The sequence below is a fragment of the Salvia splendens genome, chromosome 18 (genome assembly GCF_004379255.2).
Source record: "Salvia splendens isolate huo1 chromosome 18, SspV2, whole genome shotgun sequence".
Lineage (NCBI taxonomy): Eukaryota > Viridiplantae > Streptophyta > Magnoliopsida > Lamiales > Lamiaceae > Salvia > Salvia splendens.
In genome coordinates this window covers 25,161,559-25,176,953 of record NC_056049.1, presented here as the reverse complement: position 1 = coordinate 25,176,953, position 15,395 = coordinate 25,161,559, and the positions used below count along the sequence as shown (strand labels likewise).

General features: G+C 35.1%; 2 protein-coding genes across 3 annotated transcripts; both read right to left on the bottom strand.

Moving 5' to 3' along the window:
- Positions 1 to 41: 41 nt before the first annotated feature.
- Positions 42 to 5,061, bottom strand: LOC121777202 (disease resistance protein RGA2-like). Its single transcript, XM_042174380.1, has 4 exons — positions 4,950 to 5,061; positions 807 to 4,390; positions 610 to 710; positions 42 to 293 (listed from the first exon to the last, which is right to left on the bottom strand). The coding sequence occupies exons 2-3, from the start codon at positions 4,387 to 4,389 to the stop codon at positions 646 to 648; spliced, it is 3,648 nt and encodes a 1,215-aa protein (XP_042030314.1). The 5' UTR covers position 4,390; positions 4,950 to 5,061; the 3' UTR covers positions 42 to 293; positions 610 to 645.
- Positions 5,062 to 8,266: 3,205 nt separating this feature from the next.
- Positions 8,267 to 12,436, bottom strand: LOC121777520 (apyrase 2-like). Of its 2 annotated transcripts, none has more exons than XM_042174804.1 (11): positions 12,254 to 12,436; positions 11,920 to 11,971; positions 11,376 to 11,837; positions 10,478 to 10,606; positions 10,327 to 10,383; positions 10,144 to 10,236; positions 9,701 to 9,906; positions 9,436 to 9,527; positions 9,091 to 9,305; positions 8,821 to 9,010; positions 8,267 to 8,726 (listed from the first exon to the last, which is right to left on the bottom strand). In XM_042174804.1, exons 3-11 carry the CDS (start codon positions 11,673 to 11,675, stop codon positions 8,611 to 8,613), a joined length of 1,398 nt encoding a protein of 465 aa, XP_042030738.1. In that variant the 5' UTR covers positions 11,676 to 11,837; positions 11,920 to 11,971; positions 12,254 to 12,436; the 3' UTR covers positions 8,267 to 8,610. The 2 variants fall into 2 exon arrangements, with proteins under 2 accessions (XP_042030738.1, XP_042030737.1); XM_042174803.1 differs by having other exon boundaries at positions 11,376 to 11,809.
- Between the last annotated feature and the right edge of the window lie 2,959 nt (positions 12,437 to 15,395).

Sequence of the window (15,395 nt, the reverse complement as noted above, 5' to 3'; positions counted from 1 at the left end):
ATATATTTAGAGTAGGGCATAACTACGAATATATTTTAAGATTGACTATCAATTTGTAATTTCTTTACCAAAAAATAAGAAACATGAAAATAAGGGCTGAAGTTGATACTTGCCAAACATATTCGAACTACATATCTTCTCATTTTTGTATTAACACACGACAGAAACGATATATGTGTACAAGTGGAGAGGAGAGATGCTCTGTCTCTAACAAATCGACGATCATCCTTCTTTACCTCCCCAATCTCTCAAACAATATTTTTTTCCATCTACTTCCTTCACAATCAAGTCAACTGTGTATATAAAACGCAAAAAATGATTCATGCTCAAAAATTATGCCAAGCAAACTCAACATATATCTATCTATATATAGAGAGGATATCAAGTGAGGAAGAGTTTTTTACTTGACAAATGAAAATGCATGTATAAACACTCAAAATACATGAACAAGATAAATATTTATTGTCATTGCATTTCACCCCATATATGTCTGTGGAACAAAATAGCTACCATTTTTTTATGCGAAAACATGTTGGGCATATTATTTGCAATTTACAGTCCCAAAACCATAAAAGAAGGAATAGAGGATTGGGATGTGAGATTTCTTACCAGTAATAATGAAGAAAGGTTGTTCATTCTCACTCTTTAGAGGCACTCACTCATCAAACACATATGTTTTCTCCTTCTTTCTTTAGAATAAGCTATATCAACTACCAAACACAAAAATGATTACTATAAATCAATATTTCAGTGAAAGTCAAAGTAAATAGAGATGTACACAAACAAGAAAAGATATTCATACTCACCAACTTTGTCTCCATCAATCTTGACATTGGGGATATGTGAAATGTTGGGCCATTGAGAATCAACTGCCTCAGATTGTTGTTCAATACATATTTCCGGACATTCGGATATATGTAACAATTTTAGTCTAGTGAGACGCCGCATTGCATCCATAGAGGGCAGACGCCTTAGTTTCTTGCAAAAGCATAATTCCAACAGCTCTAGAGAGAAGAGACTCCCCAGCCATTCAGGTAACTCTTCCATTGCAAAATTCTCCAACTTTAATATAGTAAGAGCATTGAGATGTTGAATTGATTCTGGCAGATTCTCCCAATTTTCCATTCCCTTCAGCTGTAGTATTTTAAGTGAGTGAGAGCTGCTGCATCCTTGCAATATGCCATCAACAGCTTCCATTGATCCACTCCTACTAGCATCTATTTTTAACAATGCCAAGCTACTAAAAGAAGGCGGGATCTCTACAGAACAAGTGGTCTTGAATTGAGGAACACCAATAATTGTTAATTCTATTAGATGAGGCAATTTTGGGAGAAAGTCAATGAGACTGGACAGGTTCTGTAGGCTACTTAAACTATTCAACTTCAATATCTCTAACGACGATTGTAATATTTCACATGGAAAATACGCCAATGCATTGCATTCACAAATCTCCACATGACGAAGCAATCCTCGTGATTGTGATTGTGATTGTGATTGTTCTCCACCACCATCCCCTACCCTTTCCAATTTTGGACACTCCCTTATATACAATTCCTCCAAAGAATTGATGTTACATAGACCATCTGGTAATGCTCTCAAATTGGGGCACTTCTCTATCCTCAACTCCCACATTTTGGGATTGCTATGGAATAACCAAGTTGGAAGATATTCCAGATCATCTATTCCTTCTAGCCAAAGCTTTGTTAGCGACGTTAGTTTCGTCAGAAATATGTTTGCTAAAGGCTTGTAGCTGATAATACTCCTCATGATCAAATGTTTGAGGCATGACAAGGAATGATTTGGAAAACTCATCAATTGCTTGCAATCCTCAATTATCAAGTACTTGAGGTGAGGAAATACCTTGGCCTCACTTAATTCCACTCCTTCCCACCTTGCAAGAATAGACATTTCACCCAACTCAAGTGTTTCTAGAGCTGGAAAAACAATAAGCGTCTCCTCATTCACTAATCCATAGAAACAAGAATTTATGGACTTCACATTGCTCAATCCTTTCAACCACAGAGACTTGAGATTTGGCAACTGCCCAAACATTGGGATTTCTTCACATTCTGAGCAATTGGAGAGCTTTATCTCAGTCAACTTGTTAAGTGGTACCCAACAATCTTCGCCCACATTCTCAACTGCCATCTTTTGAGTCCACCATGGAAATATTTTGCCTTTGAATCCTTTAATCTCTAACTTCTTAAGACGAGAGTGAGGTTGGAGGCCTTCCAACACATTCTCATCATTTGTAGTTTCAACTTCTCCACGCATCCCCCATGTTAAACGCAACTCCGATAGTTTTGACTTGTTAGATAGACTTGCTTTCTCAGCCTCTGCCTTGTTTTCAACCATTTCAAGGTTAGAAATTTCGAGTTTTCCTTTGAGACCATTCAAACTTCCAAGTTCTTCAATTTTGTATCCATCTTTGTCGCCAACTTTAAAATACTCCAGAATTTGGAGAGAAGTTAATCTCCCAATCTCGGCAGGCAATGTCAGCTTCATAGCCCACTGAATATAAAGATGCCTTAAATTAGTCAAGTACTTCAGCGTACTTGGAAGTTCCTCCAAATATGCAGTATCCGCATATAATGTTTGCAACCAATAGAGTTCACCAATCCAATCAGGCAAATATTTGATCTGCGTCGATGAAATTACAAGAATTCTCAAATGTATCAAATTCCTAATCGAAGTTGGCAACTCTTTGCATCCATAATCAGCAAGTATTAAAACATGCAGACGCTTGAAATCTGCAAACATTTTACCATAAATCTTATCCTCGAACAATAATGTACGAAGATATTTTGCCACTTTTTCTGAAATAGGACTTGATTCATCACAATGAACCATGTATCTCACTCGGCCTGAAGAGCCTAAAATTGAACATGCGATATCATGCACAAGATCGTGCATCACACAACTTTGCACATTTCCATAGTCATCTCGCCATGCAACTTGCAGTAAAGAGTTGTGCATAAGAACATGGAAAAATCTGTCTCCCACACACTCCATATCATCATTGCTGCCATCAGTTTCAAGAAATCCCTCTGCCATCCAACACTCAATCAGTTTCTGCCTTTCGATTTTGTGACCTTTAGGGAAAATTGAACAATATGCGAAACACTCCTTAAGTGACGGTAAAGACAAATTATCAAAGCTCAACCTCAATATCTTTGTGATATGATCTCCTTCAACGCGCGGAAGCCCTTTCTCTTCAATAGATAGCCATTCTTCTTCAGATTTATTACGCAGTACTCCACCAACTACGTTGGCAGCTAATGGCAAACCTTGGCATCTTTCTGCAATCTTTCTCCCAATAGTCTCAAATTCCGTAGGAAAATCTTCTTTTCCAAAGCATTTTTCTTTGATAATTGACCAACAATTGTCATTTGACAACTGTTTCAGGTGAGATGTATGAGATGCATTCACAGTTGTTGCCACATCTGCATTTCTAGTGGTAACAACAATGGCATTTCCATTAACAGAAGTAACACCCAACAAGGAATTTATAAAATTTTCCCATTTGGGAAGATTTTCATTCCAAACATCATCAAGAATTAGAAGATAGGTTTTATCTTTCAAAACCTCTTCCATCCTTTTCATAATATCTTGCCTACTCATCTCAGCTTCAACTTGATGAGGAGTCAACTGTTTGAGGATTTTCTTGAAAAGAACGATTGGATCAAAAATTTGAGAAACATGCACCCAAATATGTGATCTAAAAGTAGTCTGTCCCTTTAGCTGATTAAAGACTTTCCTAGTCAAGGTTGTCTTCCCCAATCCTCCCATTCCGACAATGGCAAGGATAGATATGACACGTTCATCAGTTGTTATACTCGTGGTAAGAATCTTAATTATATCCGAAACCGCATTTTCTCTTCCAATAAAAATTGGATCAAGAGTAAATGAATCAGTTTCAGAAGTAACATCAACCAAAGCAGGCACATCGCGAAGCCTCTGTACGAGGCCAAGGCCGACTGCCTCTGTCTGAATGGACTCCAAATTCTCATTTATTCCTTTGATTTTAAGAGCCATATTTCGGGGACGTATAATAGGATTGGAGGATGAGAAGCATGAGAGTACCTTTTCTTTCATGGGCTTGATGGACTTGATTGGTTTGGAGAGAAGATGGTAGTTGAACTCATCCAAAATGTTGTCAGCATCGAAGGCTACGTCTTCGAGTTTCTTAAGCCAGCTTTTGACAGCCTCACCAGAAACAATGGTACTCATCTCTGCATCGTTCAAGAATTTCTGGATGGTATCCAAGCTCCTAGCTAGCTTTTCTGCTTCTTTCTCGAGGCCTCGGACACGTGAGATCTCTTTCTTACCATGATCGACAAGGTTTTGAACAACAACATTGACAATAGCAGCAACTGGTACCACTTCCATTCTATGTTGATAACAGATTGTGAAAGAGAGAGATAGCATAATTAGGAATCTAATTGGATAACTAATACAAGCTCAATTTTACATTTCATATGCAACATACTGCATTCATCCTTTAAAATAACAACTATTTTTATTTTGGTATGCCCTTTTAAAATTAAGCACTTTCTATTTTAAGAAACTTATTTCTCTTCAAAGTTCTATTTTCAAAAGATGGAGGTAGTAGTATCATTTTCTTCTCGATGCTGTTACATACTCCTTACTATAATTCATTGCCGACATCTCGGAGTTGTAAATTGACATATTTATTCGAATTATGATTTGGTAAAAACTTGATAACAAATCAAATCGGCCGTTTATGCATCTATAACCTCTTTGCAATAACAACTTTTTGTAATAACTACTACTACATCACAAATCAACAGCTCAAATCCACTCATAGTAAAGCTAAATAAGAAAATCACTAATCACCAAAGTAAAAAAAGATTAAAATCTCTCAAATATATTGATATATCATTAAGCTAAAACACATTAATTCTAAATTTCTAACCGTTAGTACATACCTTAGTTCTTCTCTATATCTTTTGATCTTTTCTGCTTCTTTTTTTTTTCTTGGGAATGAATACTTATGGACGGACCATGGATCTCGTTTACTTCTTCTGTAGATGATATATATATATATAGGGCCGCGTTATAATGATAACCCATATTTAAGTGATAACCCTATAACTAAATCTCACCACAGAATATGTGGTTTCCGTATCTATCTTATCCGATGGCTTGTTCAACTTCAAATAAAAGGTGAGGCCCAGCTATTCTACTACTACAAGGTCAACTTCCCCCATTATATCAATTTGAATAGTTTTAGATTTTTAGATAAATTCATTATTATTAATTTTGATTCATCCTTAGAATTTACTTCCTTCATCCATAGAAATAATATTCTGTAGCAAATTTTATGTGTTCATTAAAACTATTCAATTTTTATTTCTAATTTTTAGTTTTGTTTAATAATGATAGTTTTAGATTTTTTGGATGATAAAATGATACTTTTGCATCATAAAATGATAGTTTGAGGGGATAAAATGATAGTTTCAAATGATAAAATGATACTTTTGTTTAATAATGATAGTTTTAGATTTTTTGGATGATAAAATGATACTTTTGCATCATAAAATGATAGTTTGAGGGGATAAAATGATAGTTTCAAATGATAAAATGATACTTTTGTTTAATAATGATAGTTTTAGATTTTTTGGATGATAAAATGATACTTTTGCATCATAAAATGATAGTTTGAGGGGATAAAATGATAGTTTCAAATGATAAAATGATACTTTTGTTTAATAATGATAGTTTTAGATTTTTTGGATGATAAAATGATACTTTTGCATCATAAAATGATAGTTTGAGGGAATAAAATGATAGTTTCAAATTATAAAATGATACTTTTGTTTTAAAATGATAGTTTTAGATTTTTGGATGATAAAATGATACTTTTGCATCATAAAATGATAGTTTGAGGGGATAAAATGATAGTTTCAAATGATAAAATGATACTTTTATTTTAAAATGATAGTTTTAGATTTTTGTGTGTGTGTGTTTGTTTAATTGTTTGTATACGTGATATCACTGCATGTACTATTGGATGACTATTAAAAAGTGAGGATCATAATACAGGAATTAATTTATCGTTACAACTATAAAATTATAATAAACTATTACTCCGTATTGTTAGCCTTGATTCTCTATTAATTTATGATGGTATTGATCTGTGATGGAGAGGGTTTGAAGTCCAGTAGTGAATCACGCCAATTGTAAGGAAAAAATATTTAGAAAATATGTGTGGTCCAGATTTAGTTATAGGGTTATCACATAAATTAGGGGTTATCATATGATCACAACCCATATATAAATATATATAGTGATTGATATATTACTCTAGTATATTACATACATTAAATTAATTAATACATTTGGCATCGGTGAGTTGAAACTATTGGATGTTCCATGGTTCCCAGCTCCCATTGGCACATAATAAAACACAACAAAATTATTTAGTAGGTGATTAGTGGCTTAATTGTCAACTATGGAAGCAGTTTTAAATTACAAGATGCTCCAATTATTGCTGCGCGATTAAGAAGCTAGTAAATGTCAAACTTTAAATTAATTAGATGTACACATTACATGTATTAAATGATACTACTACTACTACTATGGCCCATCAATTTATATAACGACGTCGTGATGTGAATCAAATTGTACATTTTTGTTCCCCTAACTTTACATGATTTATATAGTTTGATGCTTGCAAAAGTATGTTTTACGGTGTAGGAATGAAGCTCGGATGGTGAAAAAGCGGTTCAGAAAGCTCTCAAAATTGTCCACCCGGCCGGGTGTATTTTATGCCTAATAATTCTACCCGGCCGGGTATGATTTTCAGAATTTGAAAATTCCAGGAAGTCCTCAAAATTGGCCACCCGGCCGGGTGAATTTTATGCCTAATAATTCCACCCGGCCGGGTGAATAAATTCTAACTCCAATATTGCGGTTTCATAGGCGGTTTTGGAGAGAGGGGGTGATGGGACTTTTTGGGCAGAATGAAAGAAAGAAAAGAAGGAGGAAAGGTGGCAGAGGGAAGGAGAATAAATCCAGAGAGAAGAGGTGAGGGATTGGACGTTTTTTTTGGCAGAGGAAAAAAAGAGAGAAAAGGGAGAAAGAGAGGAAGGAAGGGAGATCCAATCTTCATCATCCCGGAGGAGATTTGCTACCATCTACACATCAATTTCATGAGTTCTTCTTGTTTATTGGTTGTTGATGTGTAACTAAATTTTCACGTTGCTCCTAATTTGTGAAAGATGTGAATTACTTTAGGATTCTATGGTTTAATATTAATCTATGATCTTTTTCTATGGTGCTTTTTACATTAAATGATAATTCCGGCCTGATTTATTATTCAATCTTATCTTTTAGCCAATGTCTCTTTAACTTGGTTAAAAGGTGGAAACGTAGATAAAGAGTTTGAGATTTGTATCGTGTTCAGCATATGAATCTTGGATAAGTTGATTTACATGTCGTTACAATAATTGTTGTACATTTACTATGCGTCTGTAGGAATGTTCAATTGATTTTGTAAATGAATTATGTACGTTGGAACTAAGAAGTTGGATTAGAGCTTACTATGCGTCTGTAGGAGTGATAATCTGATGAGTACGAATTTGATCTTAGTGTTCAGCAAGGTTAAATTCAAGCATCTACGAACATGTTCAGTGCAAGTAGAATGAACGAGATTTTTACAACTTTCATTAGATTAATCGTTAATCCATAGGTTAATTGGTCCGTTAAGTTAATTCACATCTGGAGCATATTAGGAGCAACGTTCTTTATCTCTTGAGTTTCTCCATTTTCGTACCTTAGTTTGTATTTTTTAGTTCATTAATCTTGTCAATTCTTGTTAAATAGCATACGCCTCCCTGTGGTTCGATACTCGAAATACTACAATCGACTCTGTACTCTTGCAGATAGATTGTAATATTAGAGTTAATTTATTAAACTTGTGTGAACTTTACACTTAATATAAAAGCTCGAAAATTACACATCACGTCGCCAGTCAACACAAGAAAGTTAATCGAATCAGGGTTAGAGAGAAAGGAGATGATTTTAATAATATTCTTATTCGTGACGCATATTTATAGATTTCGATCCTGAAAAGAACCAACAAACAAAACATGGAAACGAAAGAATCGGTTGCCAAAGCTTTTCAAACTAACTTTTTTATCTTTTTCTACTTAAATAACTTCCCCTACCATCTCGTGCCATTCATAACGAAGGGAGCATTATTTACCGATGATCAACACATGTCAATAAAATTTGTAAAACATACCCAAATCTCAAATATGTGCTTTCCATCAACAAAAAGTGTGTCCATCACACAAATTAAACTTAGCTATTCCTATGTTGGCGAGTTCAGTATCATGACAAAAAAAATGTTGAAACTTCGAGTTTTATCAGTACAGTCCGTAAATATCAGTAATAATTTCCGGTAAGCTATTCCTAAGTTTCAAATACTTATTTCTCATTCTTTAACAACAAATAAACAAGGAATTAATATATTGAATCACGAATTTCGTCACCAAAAAGCCCAATTCCAAAAGCAATACTCGCAAACCAGTTGCAGAATATGCACTCAGATCAACAGAATGTGCTGACCGGGAGGTGAAGTAGTTAGGCGGGTGATGAAACAGCTTCGATGGCGCTGCCCAGCGGCCACGCTGCTTCGACCAGTGAATTCTGGTATTTAACTTTTTTCACCAATGTAATCGTTTGCCATGGATCAATGCCTGCCACATGAAAGACACAATCAACAGTTTCGCTTAAAAATTTTCAACCTGTGCATGTGTTCAAAATAACCAAAGCATGGATGCAGTTACCCACCTAATCCATCAACAAGCAGAGTAACCTGATAAACAAGGTCCATGCACATGAATGGAAGGTTTTCTGGTTTCACACGAGGATACGAAGCCTTGGCATCTTCAAGACGAGTTTGACACGCTTGTTTAGCTGCTTCCTCAATATCAGATGGACGAACTGTTGCAACAGCCAGATTTGGGTTGATAAAACCAGCCTACACAGGAGAATTACCATGATTCAATGACAAGAATGTGCTAATTGTGTCAAGCGGACATGTGTAGAGGGTGTACTTACCTCAGCAGCTCTGTCGAAGAAAAATGAAGCAACGAATAAGTTCTTCAGGCCATCGCCTCCCCCACCATTCCAGATGCCCCCAAACGTACATTTCATATGTGTACAAGATTCATTGACTTTTAGAGCCTTAATAGCTGCCTCCCTACATTTGCTGTGGCTGGAGCCAGAGGGTAAAGCAGAAGCCTTGTACTCTGTTGGCCCATATTTGTAAGAACCTAGAGAATGAACCATATATCATCACCAGTTCCCAGCATATTACACAATATTCAAGTAAGCTTGTTCTAAACCAACCACAAACACAAATCAAGATTAGATGAAAATACTATCAAGTAGGCTTGTACAAACCATCATAGCCCGCAAGTAGACATGGATCCTCAGATTCTTGACTAATTTTCAAAATCTCAGCTCGAGCAGCCAATAACCCATAATGTAGGTAACTGCATAGGAAAGAAAATAGTATCTAGATCATTTACTCTTATCATAAGAGCTAGAAGTACCTTGCTAATGAAAATACATCACTACTCAAACAATCCGTAACAAAGAGATAAAGAAAAACAACCATTATTAATAGCATGGGTAAGGGTAAATAAAAACAATAAGGACTACATACCTGTGAATATAAAGATAATATTTTCTTCCCTTGAGATACATTTCCTGCACGTATGACTCCTCTCCACCAGATACTTTAGGAGCTTTAGCCGCATCTGACTCCGAGATGGCATATGCCATTTGAACAGAACCACCCCCGAGATCAACCACTCCAACAGTACTGGAGTACTCTTTTCCCAGATTTCCCAATAAATAGTTTATAGTCACCTGTAAACATGTAAACATATCGATATTAGTTTTCAGAGAACAATGTATACAATGTTGAAGAGTTTAGCACTTGAAAACTGTATATAATTTGCTGGTCATTTTGCAAGTAAGGATCATGTTAAGCTAGTCGAGTACACATACTTAACTTTAGCTTCCTACAAATGTCAATTTTACAAATGGCAGATAACAATCAACTCTTCACTCAAATGGAATATAAGATAGTATATCTTGACATACCCATTGGTAAGCACCTTCCTGATTGCCATCCAAAACTGTGACCCAGTCATCCTTTGATTTAAATGAGCTTTTTTTCTTCAAATAATCCCTCACCTATGCAAAAGTTTAGAGGAGTAACTAGAATGAACAAGGAGAAAGGCAAAAAAAGACAATTGCAATAGGAATTTTGGAGCATGTAATTACTGCTTGTAAAATCTTGTCAGATGCATCACCTTCCAATTGCCTTAGCCCAGCAGTAGCCTGCATGAACATTATTGGTGCAACTCAAATTTTAAGGTGATACAAGGAGATAAGAGCTTTCATGTATACGTAAGCAGAAAATGACATTCCCTACCCCAACTTTAACTGGTGTAATGGACCTCAGCTCTTCGGGAACTGCTGCTTCAGCCTTTTCAAGTAGTTCTGATAGTGATTTTGCAGCAGCCTCAGAGTCCTTTGCATATGCACTCAGACCCGGTGACAACTACAGATGACAGTCAATATCCAGCATAATGTTAGGAAGAGAGAGAGAATACAAGATGCATAGGCTCTGAAAAAAAGTAAAATTGTTTATATCCACTAATATATATGATGCTTTGACTGATTGAAACTGAGGCTTTACACAACAAATTAAAAGTATATGTGAAAGACATAAATTATGATAATTACTACTAGGTCTTGAATTCTAGCACAACCTCTGCAATGCAATACTTAATATTTTAGTAGGAGCCCAGCTCAACATTCTTCTCCATGTCCCATAAATTACAGAACAGAAATATTTTGACTGCACTACTTTTCTCGTTTTTTCAAGGTATTGGATACGTGTTCCTAAACAGAAACAAGAGGGCCCCACCTAAGAAGATGCTTCTTGTTTCAAAAGGAAAAGGGCAGATCAGAGACACAGCAACCCCAACATAATCGATACCCTCTCCTACAAAAAAGCTTATGGCAACACTACAAATTGACAGTTGAGGACTGATGTAAATGAGTCCAGAATTATCATGTCTTTGTTGATCCCTTCAATCATCTTGCCTGTTCTACATCATAATATCACCCCCCCCCCCTCCATGAACTGCCACCATCACCCAAAGAAAATATAAGCATCCACTCTCTAAAACTAGAGGTATCTATACATTAATGCAACATTCTTCCACTATACCTATTCTCAATCAAAAATCTCATTAACCAATTATTCAACCCAGGTGAAAATTTTGAAACAAATACAGCTATAAGAGAAGGACTAGAAAGATAACCTGCACAAAAAGCTCAAGTTCGTCTCCCATGGGAACAAGATCTAGCTGCTTGTTAAAGCAGAAGACGTGCACCCGACTGCCAGAACTTCCAGCATCAAAGATAACCGCGTATTTCTTAGACATGAATTCGGGCGCAAACTTTCGAGGGATAGAATCAGGAGACGATCTCGAGGGCATGAGAAATAGCACAAAGGTAATCAGCAGGAGAGGGACAAAAACCAATAGCATCGCACCACGCCATCTCTGGAACTTGTCCGAAAAGGTCTCGTGCTGCCTGTTTCTCTTCAAAACCTTCTCCATCTGAACTTGCTGCTGCGCATCCGAAAGCTCAGCCGCAGACGGCGATCGAAATCGAATCTGGCCGTTCCCCCCACCAGACTTCAATGGCTGAGTGTCCTGCACCGACTCCAGCTCTCCCGGCTCGACTCCTTTCCCTTCAAATCAGATACTCAACTTGTAGAGCTAAGAAAGCAGAAAGAAGTATCAAACAGAGATTCATTCTTTTGAAACTATCAAAGAGATAAACTGTAGACTTAATGCTTACAAAATGATCTAGCTCCTTCCATCCACAACTCTACCAATCCACGCGGATCCGTCTGGATGCAAACACATTCAAGCTAGACATTAATAATCTCGATCGTAATAACCAAATCACACAAAATTAACAAAACAACAAAACGAATTCGAATTCACATTGCAAAATCACTCCGCCTACAATACAGTTCGGGATCTACCAGGATCTAACCTCACTCCTTTCAATTTCATAAATCCAATGGTACCTCAACCAAATCGATCATTTGCATTGTGGAAATTAAGCTAAAGATGAACGGCTCAATAGATTAAAAATGAAAACCACCATATCTGAATAGATAACTGACCTGAAAATAATTCGATGGAAGCAGTCGAGAGAGGATCTCTATCTCTCTCCTCTCTCTCTAGAACAACAACACAGAGGAAAGACTGGAGAGCGCTGCCGAAGTGTTAGTTTTGGAGAGCGTGCATGAACATTGAGTCGAAGAAGACGCAAAGTGAAGGGAAACTTTAGATTTGTTTCTCTGGATTTTTTTTTAACACGATTCTTATTTTTCAAGCAATTGTTATATTTTAATTGGATAGAAGATGATCCAATCGTCATTGTACGATTGTTTATTTTCATTTTTGGTATAGTATTTAATTAGAACAAATTTTATTTTCTATTGTTGTGTACTAAAGTTTATTTAAACAAATGTTATGCGTTATATCAAAGACTACTATTTTACGTGGGTAATTATTTAAAATATCGAACTATGCAATACTCGTTTTATGTATAAAATTGATAACCAAGGTCTTAAATAACACTTTAGACATAAATTTGGGTCTTATTTTGCTTTTAAGAATTTTAGTGGTTGTCAATAATTTAGTTATTCTCAATTAATTGATTAGCATTACGTCTAAAATAATGATATAAAAATTTATAGCTCAAGTGGTCAGCTATCAATATTAATACTCTTAGTTATAGGAACTAGGAATTGAGAAACACAATTAGGTTCTTAATGCCTTAATGGTTCTAGCAATTTGACTTTGCACTAAATTTCTAATAATTTTAGCATTGTTAAAGTTAAAAATACAAATTAAAAATCACAACCAAAAAGCCTCAGTTTTATGAAGGTAACTTTTAGTTTAAAATGAACAAGTCTGAACAAATAAAGCAAGTGCAAAACAATGCAAAATTCAATCTCAATTGTCAGGTCATGTACTACTAATTCAAAGTAAAGCATTATCTGATACCATCTTATAACACCCAAGGCATGTATTGATCACAACATAGATTTTCACTACAAATGAGAGTAAATAATTTCCATCAAAACAGTTTTTCAAACAAATACTGAGAAAAGCTCAAGCTAAATCCCTTTCGACATGCTACAACTCTCCAAAGGCGGAACGTTCCAGCTTCAAAGGTCCAGCACACTTAGACCTGCAAATGAAGCAAACAAATTCATTATGTTTAGCAATTAAGAGGCTCCGGTAATAGCAATTAATAAGATTTCGAATGGAGATAAGGTGCCACAAAATTCTGATAAAATTATACAGATGGTAAGAGCAATGCTGGAAAATTATACCTGGTGGAAGGGATTGCTTCAACTTGTCAGCCTTCTCAAGGTCAAAGACACAGAGGGTGTAGAGGTATTTCGAGCACCTGACCTTGAACTTGACAACATCTTTGCTCTTCTTGATCTTCACGGACTGTGCATCCTTCCTCCTGGCTGTGAGCAGGAAGTCCTTTATCTCGTGAATCTGCTTCGGCTGTAGATAGCAAGAGAATTAAACCAGAGCCATTAAAATCCAAGGCAATATAAAGAATTGAAATTGATAAATATATACAACAGCTATTCAGGCGTATAGAACCGAGAATTGCCTCACGAGGGAAGAACAAAACTTAAATACAATAACGCCTAGTCTAGTTCAGCAGCACTACATCAGAAAAATTCCAAAGCAAAATCAAGTATGATAATTCATAAAAGAAGAAAGGACACTCTATCAATCTATGATCTTCACAACAAGGCTCAACAATGCAACAGCCAAAATACGGAGTATAATTAGAGTTTAAATTATTCCAAAACACAAATAATACGAGAAAAATGTGCTGATTACAAAAGCAAAGCTATGATACATTGCTAGAATCATAAGAAAATCATGTTCAACAAAAAAATCGAGCTAACATATTGCATCGACATTAACTATTCAAAACACACAGCTTACACTAACTTAATTCTTTTTTTTAACATAATCAGAAACTTTAAACTGATAGCTGCAAGTCTGTTACCCTTTACAACAAAATCAAGAGCTTTCAACATAAATCCAGCTTATCACGCTTGAATCAAGCTCAAATCACACCGTAAACAATACTAGCAAGATCAAAACGTATACATAAAACTTTTTTCATATAGATGGAAGCTGCAAATCAAATTAAGAACAACAAAACGGAACAGAAAAATTAAATAACGTGAATCAGAAGAAGACACCAACTGACCAACAGATTTCAGCTCAATCGATGCAATACATGAAAAACAGTAGATTGATTCAATGGAGAGTACCATTTTGGGCAGGATGGCGGATGCAGGCGAAGCAGAGTGAGCAAAAAAACCCTAATTTTGGGAGGTTATATGTACCACAGAAAAGTAGTACAGTATGAGATATGAAACCTTAATGGGCCTTGGTTTAATGATAGCCCAGTTTGTAAGAAATTAGCCTTTCTTTAGGCCCGTAACAAACTAACCTTTTTCTCTCTAAATTTTGCATACAAAATAATTTGAAAAATAGCCCAAGTTCGATATTTTTGTGTTTTTTAGTCTATGTATTTATAATAACTATATAAAATATTAAGAATAATTAAAATATCAGTTTGTACGTAAATATTAGTATATTATTTCAAATTTAAATGTTAATTTTTTACGCCAATATATGTTGAGTGGATTAAAATAAAATAAAATAAAATAAAATAAAATAAGAGAGATGAAAAAAAGTAGGAGAGATAAGAGAAAATAAGTAGGTGAATGAATAAAGTAAGAATCATTAATGTTTTATTTTTGTGAAAAAAGAAAAAGATTCAACTTAATTACGATAATAAAAAAAGGTATAGTACTCAATTTAGTTGGAACTAAGAAAGTAAGTATTTTTTTATACAAATGTTTTAATTTGGCAATCTTTAATTTGAGAAACCAATTTCATATTTGATCACATCTCAATCCCAATAACAAACCCTTCTTATTCCAATGTATCTCTATCGACATATATATGTATATAAATATGCGAGATGGAGTAAGAGTTGGTTTTATTAATTAATGTGTCCTAGTTGGTTTTACAACATAGTTTAATTTGTTGGGAAAACTTATTGTATTTTGGATGTTAGAAAGTTGATATATGTAGGGAAAGCTAATAATGTGTAGAGTATTTGCATTGTGATAATATTATTGTAGTGTTCACTGTTGTTAATAAAATATATCACTATTAGAATGATTTTACTTCACTGTTGTTAATAAA

Coding starts and splice junctions, on each gene's coding strand:
- LOC121777202 (XM_042174380.1), bottom strand. CDS start 4,389: ATGGAAGTGGTACCAGTTGCTGCTATTGTCAATGTTGTTGTTCAAAAC. Junction 711..806: donor GATTGATGGAGACAAAGTTG/GTGAGTATGAAT, acceptor TGTGTTTGGTAG/TTGATATAGCTTATTCTAAA.
- LOC121777520 (XM_042174803.1), bottom strand. CDS start 11,941: ATGGAAGGAGCTAGATCATTTT. Junction 10,607..11,375: donor AACTTGAGCTTTTTGTGCAG/GTTATCTTTCTA, acceptor TGTCATCTGTAG/TTGTCACCGGGTCTGAGTGC. Junction 10,237..10,326: donor CTGACAAGATTTTACAAGCA/GTAATTACATGC, acceptor ACTTTTGCATAG/GTGAGGGATTATTTGAAGAA.